The 11,252-nt window shown below is 36.4% G+C and overlaps 1 protein-coding gene across 5 annotated transcripts in view; it reads right to left on the bottom strand.

Annotated features, from left to right (window-relative positions):
• The window catches only part of TRIP12 (thyroid hormone receptor interactor 12), a 79,375-nt gene that overhangs the window by 6,342 nt on the left and 61,781 nt on the right, over nucleotides 1-11,252 (bottom strand). For 3 of the 5 annotated variants that reach the window (XM_026855340.1, XM_026855342.1, XM_026855343.1), the window contains 12 exons: nucleotides 10,701-10,873; nucleotides 10,195-10,268; nucleotides 9,889-10,088; nucleotides 9,019-9,146; nucleotides 8,592-8,743; nucleotides 8,001-8,143; nucleotides 6,911-7,067; nucleotides 5,643-5,741; nucleotides 4,998-5,112; nucleotides 4,568-4,722; nucleotides 3,917-4,081; nucleotides 2,575-2,739 (listed from right to left, as the gene is read on the bottom strand). In XM_026855340.1, coding sequence (XP_026711141.1) covers nucleotides 2,575-2,739; nucleotides 3,917-4,081; nucleotides 4,568-4,722; nucleotides 4,998-5,112; nucleotides 5,643-5,741; nucleotides 6,911-7,067; nucleotides 8,001-8,143; nucleotides 8,592-8,743; nucleotides 9,019-9,146; nucleotides 9,889-10,088; nucleotides 10,195-10,268; nucleotides 10,701-10,873 — 1,726 coding nt within the window. The remainder of the gene's footprint in view (nucleotides 1-2,574; nucleotides 2,740-3,916; nucleotides 4,082-4,567; nucleotides 4,723-4,997; nucleotides 5,113-5,642; nucleotides 5,742-6,910; nucleotides 7,068-8,000; nucleotides 8,144-8,591; nucleotides 8,744-9,018; nucleotides 9,147-9,888; nucleotides 10,089-10,194; nucleotides 10,269-10,700; nucleotides 10,874-11,252) is intronic. The other 2 variants (XM_026855341.1, XM_026855344.1) reach the window with 1 other exon arrangement.

The raw sequence follows: 11,252 nt of genomic DNA, 5'->3' as shown, positions 1-11,252 counted from the left end.
CTGAAACAATAGGCACTGGGGGAAAGGAAGAGGACATGACATAAACAAGACCAAAATTCTTTTAAATCTCCTGAAGCCAGTATTTCTCCAATAAATTAAGAAATAAATTATATACAGCAGATTGCATGCCAAGTTCAGATTCTTTTGTCAGTTAGTGCTACTGGTGACTACACTTGCCTTGGATACCTTCAACTCCAGCAGGAAATGAAGGCTGCTTGTAAGAGTAGCTGTGTGTTGACAGCACATATAAGTTTTAAATGTGTTAAAAGCTCTAACCTGGAATGCTGAGAAAAGCATCTGAGTATCATTAAAAAACCTCATTGATACTGCTGGACTCCTGAAACAAGTATTTAATCCTGTCCCAATAACTGAAGAGTTACTTGTTCCAGAAAGCTCTCAGATATGAAAGCTTATTAGGATGTGTTGATAAGCTTTCCTACTAAAGAGTCAGGCATTGAGTTTCAGGTAAAGATACACATCCCTACTTTCACACACCAGGTTGTAACTGTATGAGCAGGACTGTGTGGCAAAATTAAGCTGCAACTGTATTCTTGTGGATTCAAAGAGAAGATCAAATTGCTAGGCAAAAAACTGCACTCCAGAAATTTTTTGTCCAATCTAGAACAACATGGCCTCTTTATAGTACAGAAGACAAGGAAAGAAGGAAAAAAAGAGAATGAAGTCTTCACTACACTGGCAGCTGAAATAGTTCCACTTTCTGATAAAGGTAGCCCCTGTGGGAACTGTCCTTCAGGAAAAAAGGAAGATGGAGTGTGGAATGACGTAACTGCAGGAAAGGCTAACAGTAGGATATTCTAGCTTTATAAACTACTTCATGGTAACCACATACAAGATTTTAATGAAAATGACATTTTCAAGAGCAGGACAGCTGACTCACAGGGAACTGTACAGGCTAGCTGATAAATTAAATACACTGTTCCTAAATTACAATTCATCATACTTGTGATACAGAGGACACTGATTTTTCTCTCTGAAATATTTTCTATTTCCTTGACATCAAGTCCATTAATAATGCTAATTACTAGGATCTCATCTGAAGTCTCCTCTATAAGGCAGGAATATAAAGACAAGCATAGAAAAACTGCACCGGTATCCTTCACAGAAAATCGTCCCAAAACTTGTTCAGAAGGAAGCAGAGAGAAACCTTTCTGTGGTGATCTGCTTCCCCTTTACAGTGCGCCAGAGGCCTGCAATAAGACAACTACAGGACATCCAAGATGTCTGCAAGCCTTTCTCAGCATATCAGATACATGATACTAGAAGACTGCAAAATGTACAAAAATTAGACCTGAAAGCTATCTCTCTCAGCTTTCCTCAGTAAATAGAGACTGCAAATGCTGTTTCTAACAAACTATGGTTGTTGGCATTGCCCATCTGTAAGTCTGCAAACAGAAATATATTTAATTTTATAAGTGATTCCTTACTAGCAGAATTTGCTTTCAACAAATGAAGATATGAACACTGGATATGCATAACAACTTGAATCTTGAAGATGAACAGCAACTGTTCAATACTCAGTTATCAAGATTAGGGAACAACTTCGCAGATTTCTCAGTTGATACCCAGGAGCTTGCATGTCCCTTACTGAATCGTTTTTACCAAAATATCAGATATGTTTATCAGTGTTTCGAAATCTTAACAGTCCTCAGTGAAACTGGCAGCAGATTAACCTGCCAGAAAATGCATTATTTAGGAATTGCTCTTTCATGATGCAATCAATCATTCTTATCCCCTCATCCAACTCATGACTTCACATGACAATACTGCATTCTTCCTGCCTTTCCTCATCTCTTTTCCAGGCTGATTTAACCTATTCCCTTTAACACATTCTTATGCAGAAACATAACTTTCAGCAGCATCACCCTTCTGTTTTTCTAGGGTTTATGTCCCTTCTGACATAAGACTAAAATATGCAAGTGTACTGTCAATTTATTATGGCACTGTTTTGTTACCTGTTCCTTACCTTTTTTTTTTAATGGGTGGGGTTGGTTGTGCGATTTTTTTTTTTGGTGGTTTGGGGTTTCTTGTTTGTCTGGGTTTTTGGTTTTTTTTTTAAAGAAACACTACTGCTCTAGTTTTGACTCGCAACTGAGCTGATGTTTTCTTAAATTCAACTCCAAAAAATGTCACTATTATAGCAGTTCAAAACCCACTGAAGTGTGAGTAGCAGGTGCTAAGTCACTAATGCAAGCTAATTCATTAGCATACTCATCCATGGGAACTCATTAAAAGAATCTAAAAGTTCACAGCTCAAATTACACCACTTACTACAACAGACTTTATCCAAAAAAACCCCATATACTTCTGATGACTTCATTATGTATAAACCAGACTTTTTTGTACTATAAAAACTTTCAAGTCAGGTGCACTGACCAGGACTCAAACCAGTTTTTCTGTAGTAATAAGCTAGTACAGAATAGAAGCAATCAGTAGAAAAATTACTGCTGTGACAGTTCACGAGAATGAACTGAAAAATACATGGAAACATAACTACTTCAGAGCAAGGTGAGGAAGAATAAAGAAAATTTTAGTTCTAACTTTGCTTTTACATACTCTGAGATACTCCTCTAGATTGTGGATGGTGACTGGTGTATCTTTTCCCCCTTTTTTCAGTTCTATATTAGGAAATCCAGGAAGTGTGAAGTCCAGGCCTAGATCTTCCACTGAGCAGCCATTCATAGTCAGAGCCTCCAATGCATACTGTAGACTTTCTTTGGTCTAAAAAATTGGAAGTGAAAACCAGTGAGAACAATTATTTCATATTAACTTATTCAAAAGTTATGACTTCTAAAAGCAGTTGACTAAATGTTTCTATAAGAATATTACTGTTAATACTGTTGTTACAGTATTCTTTGCTTTCCTTCTACATTTTTCATATGTAACAGCAGACCAAGACAAGCCAGAAACTATCTTAATGGATAAACTTGAAAGATTGTAACAGTACACATTTCTGTAGCAGTTTTAGAATTACTTTACCTTCTTGCATTATTATTTATTTAGAAGACACTACTGCAAGAGGAGGAAATGGGTAATATGCTAAGGCTCTTAAGCTACGTCTTCTCCTTAGAATAATGACATTCATATTCAGCATGCATACTGACATTTTTCAGCTTTCATCCCCCAGGTTTCAGGTTTTTCAAACTCTTGTTGGGAAATTAAAAGTGGTGATCAAGGAGAGAGAGACAGTGAGGTGAAGAACAAACTCCCACAAGCTTGCAATAACTTCACTACTAACAAAGCAGATATATTAAGAGTATAAATTAGGTTATTATCACCTGCTGTCTATTAACATTGGATGCTAGAAAAAACATGCATGCCAAAGACCTTTTATCACTACTCACAGCAGTGAACAGTATTATTTTCATTTAAGAGTGTAACCTTGAAAAATTAAGACTAAGAACCTGTATGCTTCCATATGAAACCAGTTCACACCAGTTCTGCATACAGCTCTTCAGTGGGGAAGGAAAAAACCCACAAAAGGCACCTTACAAAAAGCCTTGAAAACCAATAAAAAACCCAAGCCTCTTGAATGTTCAAAAATCAAGGATAGATTTTTTTTTCCTCTGATGTTAAAGTTAGCTAGTCATTTCAAAGTGAACCAAAAAGTAAAGTTTAGGCAAACATGTGGCAGTTTTAGCCATTTCTAGCCTATGTTTAATCACACAGAAAAAATCCCATAATAAATTTCTAATGTTAGAATCTACACTACAAAAAGACCATGTTATAACTACTGGCTACTGATTTAATAACATTAAAACTATTTTTTTATTACAATGAATTGTAATAAAAGTATTACTATCAGTATTATGCACTATCATACACTATTACAGCTACTTCATAAAATCCAAAACATGTGTGAAGATGCCTTCTTCCATTCTTAGGGTTACTTTCCCACCTGTGTTTTGTCCTGCTCAAGTCTTTTCTTTTGTCTTACAATATCTTCAAGGTGATATATTGATTTGGCTACTACTGGATCAATACTGAACAAGTCATGTGATGTCAAGGAAGTTTCCTGTCGTAGCATCCATTTATAAAAAGGAAGTCCAAGAGGAAGGTCCACCTGGAAATCAAAACTTAGTTTAGTATTGAACTGCCTTTCAAAACTGTATCTTTAGCTATTTTCTCTGATCTACTTACTAACTCCTAGTTCTGGCACACACAAAGCCACTATGTCTAAGTGGTATTACCTGAGAAATTTAGTCAAGAACTCACAACCAACTGATCTAATGTATATGCACTAGGCAATCAGCAAGCTAGCAGCTGGTATAATTATGAGCTCAAAATGATCTTGAAAGAACACTGGAGAGAGATTGCGTGGCAAAGCTTTTCCTTTTTTCACTGTGGTCTCAATAGACACTGTAAAGTTCTTCAACATACACTACCCTTTCATCACTCAAAAGTTCAGCTGCATCCCTTCTCGGCACCCCACCCAAACTGCAAGAGCTGAAAATAACTCCATGCAACTCAATTATATTTTTTTCCCTAACAGTCAGAAATAGGATTTCCATTTAACTCCTCAGAATCACATTTTTCATTTTATTCTCACCAGTCTAAAATCCATGATTGCCTTGGCCATTAGTTTCCCCAGAAAGCGGAACTTCATTTTAACTTTTGCAATGTGAGCTGGTTTGGCTGTTCTACCAAAAGGAAGTGCAAAAAGGCCCTGAATGTTGTGGATGTATTTTGTACCTTCCTGGCTTCCTGTTAAGAACAAAAGAAAAGTTAAGTGAGTTCAATACATACACTACTAGTTTTATCTCAGAAGCAGCAAGTTTGAAAGCGACTAACATAACTATAACCTAAAGCTTCTTATAAAATTTAAAAAAGCCAAACTACAAAGATAATCACACACTACCATGAGGCATATTATCTGATCACAAACTAAGGTGCTTTTTTCAAAGCCATTCACATAAAGTCTATTTAGGATCAATTCAATATTAGCTCAATATTGATAGTTCAGGTAGTAAAACATTTACCTTTTGGATTGGCTAAAGTCACTTCTTCTCCCCTCCAAAGGCCTAAGTCTGCTCTCTGTAGTTCCTGAGATACAAGTGCATAGAACTCTAGCGTGGGGCCTAGGCCTGTGCCAACCTTCAGGGAGAGGGAGGGTGTGGGGAGAGGAGGGGGAATGAGATAAATGAATGAGTCAATTAGGTCAGTTTGAATATCAAAATCTTTATTTATTCTGAGAAATATGGTACATTGTTGGCTATAAAGAAGAGTGCATTACAAAAAGCATCTAGAAAACCTAACTACACCGATGCTTACAATACAACTGAGACAGCTTGGGAAAAACACATATCAGAGGGAATAATAATGGTATAAAAGTATTAGCCACCTAATCATTGTATTACAGAAGAAACGCACACAGATGTTTGCTTTCAAGTTAGAAAAAACGTGCTCTACAGAGTAAGACCGATTATGAAATTTAGTAGACCAGAAAGTTTCTCCTAGCAACTAAAAATCACAACCAAGTGGATTAGGGATAGTTAATAGATAAAATTTTGTGGCACCAGCAATGGGAAGGACCAAGAGACTAAGTCATTCAAGCAAAGTTGTAGCTTTTTTGTATTAATCTTCAGTAAAAAGGGGTTAAATTAGACTGCATTGATATTACTTACTTCATTCTCATACTGGATTTCCAACATGGCTCTTGAACTGCCTAGATCCTGCATCACAGATTCTGCCTGTTTCAACAGCTCATCTCTGTTCACAGTGCGCTACACATTAGAGAAGTTTTAAGTAGTGAAATTGTGTCTGTAAGTCCCAGCTCCCAAGGCAGTTACAACAGGATAAAAATTAGTTAAGAATGTTTTTCCACCCCATGCTAATAGTTCCACAGTTCAGCAATTTGTAAGCTTATAGTTTGATAAAATAGTTCTTGTTTCTATATAAAAACTGACTACAATTAAAGAGTTTGATATAAAATGAAAAACCAATGCCTTACATTTGTATCAGTGTAACTAATAGCTACTACTCCTGCCAAGCATCTAGCAGTAGGACTATAACAGAGAATTGTCATGTGATGTTACATACCTCAAACTAATATATGGAGAAGAAAACACAAAATAAAGATGCCAAAATCCAGCAGCCTAAAGGAAAAATCTTATACCCTGCCCTTGCAGATTCTCTAGTAGAGAAAGTGGCAGGTTAAAAAAACCAAAAAATAACCCTAAAAAAAAAAAAACACAAAAACACACCACAAAAACCCCAAAAACCAAACCACACACCAGCAATGGGATTCCTACATATCAGAAGTTACATTCTAGCTGAAGTAGATTCTTAAGTCTCTTGTCTTTTTTTGCCCCAGAGATATTCAAGACCATATCAATCTACAATATCCAGCAGACCTTAAACTAAGGTAACATCTCTCCAAGACTCAAGGCAGATACCCAAAACCCCCTCAATTTAAAACAGTCACAGCTTAGTTTTATTATGTTGTGACAAGAGGTTTAATACTCTCCCAGAATACAAGAACATTTTTGTTTATTCAGGTAGCACTTAAAGGTCTAAATCCCACTGCTTGAATTCTTCTGAAATTCTACATAAAGCAAAACATATGTTTACAAGGCAATATATGGAAATCTCACTAGTGTAACCTAAGCGTGAAAACTCAAAACTCCACATGAAAACTCCAAAATTAGTCAGGATGTAAGAAAGCAAGCGTAGCATACTCTAGCCCCTGCTGCCACCTTGTGGCAGCCACCTAGAAGACGTTGAGCTTCCTACGCAGGGGCTTTTAAATGAATAAAAACAAACCTCCCCTTCATCAGTATACTACCCAAACCTGAAGTTTTACCAATAAATCTTGCTCACAGTGATATTCCTATAGTCAGCATAAAAACCCCAAACAAATCGTTCATTGCATTTTTAAAGAAGATATACCTACTTTTTTCCTGTCCAGTCGCGGTGCCACTCTGCTATCCTGAGAATCTGATTGATTGATTTCTGGATTCGTATCCAGCAGTCTTTGCATGGCTCGATCACGATCAAAAGCAGTTACATAAAACAGCATTTGACGGGTATCAAACGGAAAGAAGAATGGGCTGCAAGGAGCACTGGATTAGTTAGCTGGGTTCCAACTAGCATCTAGTACTATAGTTTAGTCTAAAACATAATAGAAGTGCAGTATGCCTGAAATTAATGCTTTACTAAACACTGTGGTGAAAACAGGGCCCAAAGGAAGACTTCCAAGACACACTTTAGTTTTAGTTACAATGCTTATGAGCAAGAGTCTGGAGATAGAATTTAATAGAAGGAATCACAAAAAACTCCGGAAACTTCTAACTCTTCCAGAAAAATAACTCAAAATACTTGACTCCCTTAGCTATGCAAAGTTCATATCAGAAAATAAATATTCTTTTACTTGTTCACACCTGGCTTACAATTTTAAAAATGAACTAATTCTAGAGCATGTATTTCCAGCCAGCTGTCACCAATGTGGCTTCCATTAACATGCCTAAAAAAATCCAAGAAAGTCAACTTTTATTTCTCATTCTTTCAAGTGGAAAAGTTTTACAGCTTACACTCTATATCAAGATACTACATAGTATGATGAGTATAGTTATGCTTTTGATATTTTATCAATAATTCTACAAATATTTTCCTTTGTACCATACTGAATATGCAAAGATAAATGTAGTGGTATGACAAAAATGCCATTAAGCAGTTTAACAGGAGAAAACACAACCTGAATAATCACATACTACTATTTCAATGAGAAAACTTCAAGTTACTCAGAAGCTCCTGTAAGAAGTGATCCAAACTATGCAGCTACTCTGTATGTGGTTTAAACCTGCAATGGCATAGCTTAAACATTCACCCAAGTGTCACTATGTAACTTAGCAAGACTTCTATGACTATATTTTACTCTCCCTCAGCACTTCCAAAAGCCTTCTAACATATGATGCACCAGGGCTGCCCAGCCAAGAGGCCTAGTGAACTCAGATTAGAAACACTATACAGTAAGTCATTCATACCATGTTTTTCCAAGTTCTGTCAGCCAAGTTGGTATGTTTCCTGTCATAATTACCAAAGGATCCTGAAGCTGCCTGTTTGCTTTTGCTGTCAGTTTACTGTTGATAAACTCTGAGGTTGGAATTATCTCCTTGCAGATTGCATTCTGTGTTAAATAAAAACAATGTACTTCTAGTTAAAGTAGTGCTGGAAAAAATACCAAGCCTCTGTTAAGAGGTTTCTTTATGCTTCTAATTTGCTTATCATCACAAGAGAAAAAACAACTTTCATTGTCACTTTGGTCAAACAGAGTCTAAGCCATGAAAGAAAGACTGAGTAGATATTTACTATTCATTTTCTTTCAGGAATTATTTTGCTCTTTGAACTTAAAGGAAAAAGCATGGAACATGTCTTTAACACACTAAAGAGGAAATATGATTGACTGTAAGAACTTAAAAGCCTCCATCTTAGTAGAAGTTAAGAGAAATAAGAAGGGCAAGATGATATTCACATCATTCTGTCTTGGTGGGGTGAGGTAGCCACAGGAGGAAGGTGTTTCAGGACAGAGGTGTCTGTATCAAGTATGAAAGTGGTTTGAAAAGTGCTCTACTCACATCATACAAATAATACCAGTAGCGACTGATAGCATGTAAAACTCTCAAAAGAAGAATAACATCTAATGAGGGATCTTCAAATGTTATGTTTTCAGGTGGAGTAGATATGAGGTAAACTTCTAGAGGATTTAATACTGAAGGGCAGACACCATCTAGAAGGAAAAAATATGTTATCAAAACAAATCAATTAGAAGTCTTCCCAAGATTTAATTATTAGGAGCCTAGGTAGTCATTGCAGTCACTTAACTACAAGAGTTTAGTTAGATGATTCAGTAAGTACCTTATTTTATTTTTAATATACAGTAATATGTGCTTAATTTTTATTTACTTGCTTTAAAAGAAACACTATGGTGTCTCTGAATATTCTTCTTTCTCATCCTTTCAGAAATTTCACAAATCTAGCATATTAGCAAGACAATGCACTCACCATGCCACAATTCATCATGCTTTTTAGAATTTCTAGGGGAGGTTTTTGTGGGAGCAGTTTGTGCTCTTCCTCTTTTTCCACCAACACAGTCCTTATTACCATCTTCATCCTCTCGCACAGGTTTGTACCTATAAAGTAATTAAAAGTTAAAAACATGTTTGTGTAATACTAACTTACATGGAAACAAAAGTAGTTGTAAAAGTGTTGGTTCTTTGATTACCAGAATTTTACTTGAATGACAGTTAAAAAGCAGAAAGTCAAGAACAATGCATTTGGATATGACCCAGCATTTGAAGCTAGGCCCTCAGAAGCAAAGTATGTCATGGGGGACAAAAATGGGGACTCTCTGGCTCCATGAACTGAAAGAAGAGAAGCAGAAGTATAGACAAAAAAACAGAAGTGATTTTTGGTTGGGGTTGGGGTTTTCTGCTTTTGAATAACACATTTAAATATCAGAAAGAAAAAGACATTTTGTAATGTTAAAACGTTTGGCACTGCTCTTTACAAAGTATGGCTAGCAAGTACCTGCACAGCAATCAACTGTGAAAACCAGTATGAAGTTGACCGTTATTTGTAGACTGCGGACACATTCTCTATTGTTTGTGGTTAGTTAACTAACACTATGATTTCCCTCCACCTAGCAGGAGTCATTTAAGACTCCCCATTTCTTCTTTATCAGTTGCTCTCATGAGTTCGAAAATGTGAGTAGCTAACAATTCTTGCTAAGATTTAAGTATCTCAAGCACATCAGGAAATTCAAAGTTTCACAGTTTTGGGAGAGGGGATAAACAACTATATTCCAATTTTCTTTATGTATATAGATCTAGGAAACTGGAGAAGTTGTCCCCTAATTTCTCTTAGCCAACTTACCAAATTGTATGCGTTTTTGTCCAAATCCCAGCTCTTCCTAATGGGTTGCTTTCATCATCTGTAGACTCCCTCTCCTCCTCAGCTTGCAAACTGTACTGCCTAACTGCTTGATACACAGTCATATTGTATGGCAGCAAGTGATCTCCAATGTAAAATTGCAGTCTATGTCTCACATTCCCTGAATTTAAGAATTGAGCAGCCTGAACAGAACAAAAAACCCACACAAGTTAGAAAACTTGTTGCTAGCTTTTTTTTAAGCCTCTCACCACACTGTTCCCTCCCCTTACACCCAGAGCAAAAGCTTACCAAAGATTCATCTATTTCTTCATCAGACCCATCATCATCACTATCCTCATCATCTTCTCTAACTCTTCCATAGCCTGAGACGAGAAGAAAACATCCTCATTTGTTTATACACAAAACATAGCAGTGCTTTTGTACTTTAACTTAGAAAACTCCACTGTTTAAAACAGTTGCAAAATACATCAGTTAAAAAAGGTTCAAACATGTTAGAACAAATTTCAGTATCAATATCTCACATCTAAAATGTCAAGTTACAGCCAATATGACAGTCAACTAGATTATACTTCTGTCAGTATTTAGACTGAACCACTTACAAAAGGAGAGAGTTTGTCCCAGAAAAAAGGAAGATTCTCTGCAGTCTTAGTCTGCTCCCCTGTGAGCAAGATACTTTTATAGCTATCTCCCATTTGCCTTCAGTATAATCCTCACAGGTTTTTACAGACTCTACACTACTGACAGTAGTAACTATCCCAAGAAGCAAAACACATATGAATGTGTAATATATATACCTCTAACTACAAGGTATCTTTCAATGGCTTGTACCAAAGCCAGAGGATCAATCTTCACAGGTCCACCTTTCCACTGTTTCACATTAGCACAGTCTGGATGTCTTTGCAGTTGGCATTTTAACTGATGTGTATTGAAGAATTTTAAAGCTTGGGATCCTCTGTTAAGAGAAAAACTCAAAATAATTTGTGAAAAAAGTTGCTACACAAAGAATCTAATAACCATCACTGCATTAAAAAAGCAGCATTAAAATGTGCTTATACATGCGTTTACAAATTCACTTGTTCAGAGGTTTTTTTCAGCCTACTTCTCTAAAATAAGCTATTAAGACTTGGATAAAAGAATAAAAGTTTTATTCTGCAAGAACACCAGAAAACAAGTTGGACAAAATCTGATTTCCAATGGAAGCTACAAGGATTAAGACAATTCCGAGGTCTGATTGCAATACGGCCTATACTGACCATCTTCGAGGTCTGAAGTTGATCAGTGGTCAGCTGATGCCACATGAGGTTTACCTGCAGTGCAACAAGGATCAGAATCGGGGCTGTCTCTTA

Source organism: Athene cunicularia (genome assembly GCF_003259725.1).
Source record: "Athene cunicularia isolate RWA chromosome 9 unlocalized genomic scaffold, athCun1 chr9_part1, whole genome shotgun sequence".
In the NCBI taxonomy this organism is placed as follows: Eukaryota; Metazoa; Chordata; class Aves; order Strigiformes; family Strigidae; genus Athene; species Athene cunicularia.
This window is presented reverse-complemented; position numbering and strand designations above follow the sequence as displayed.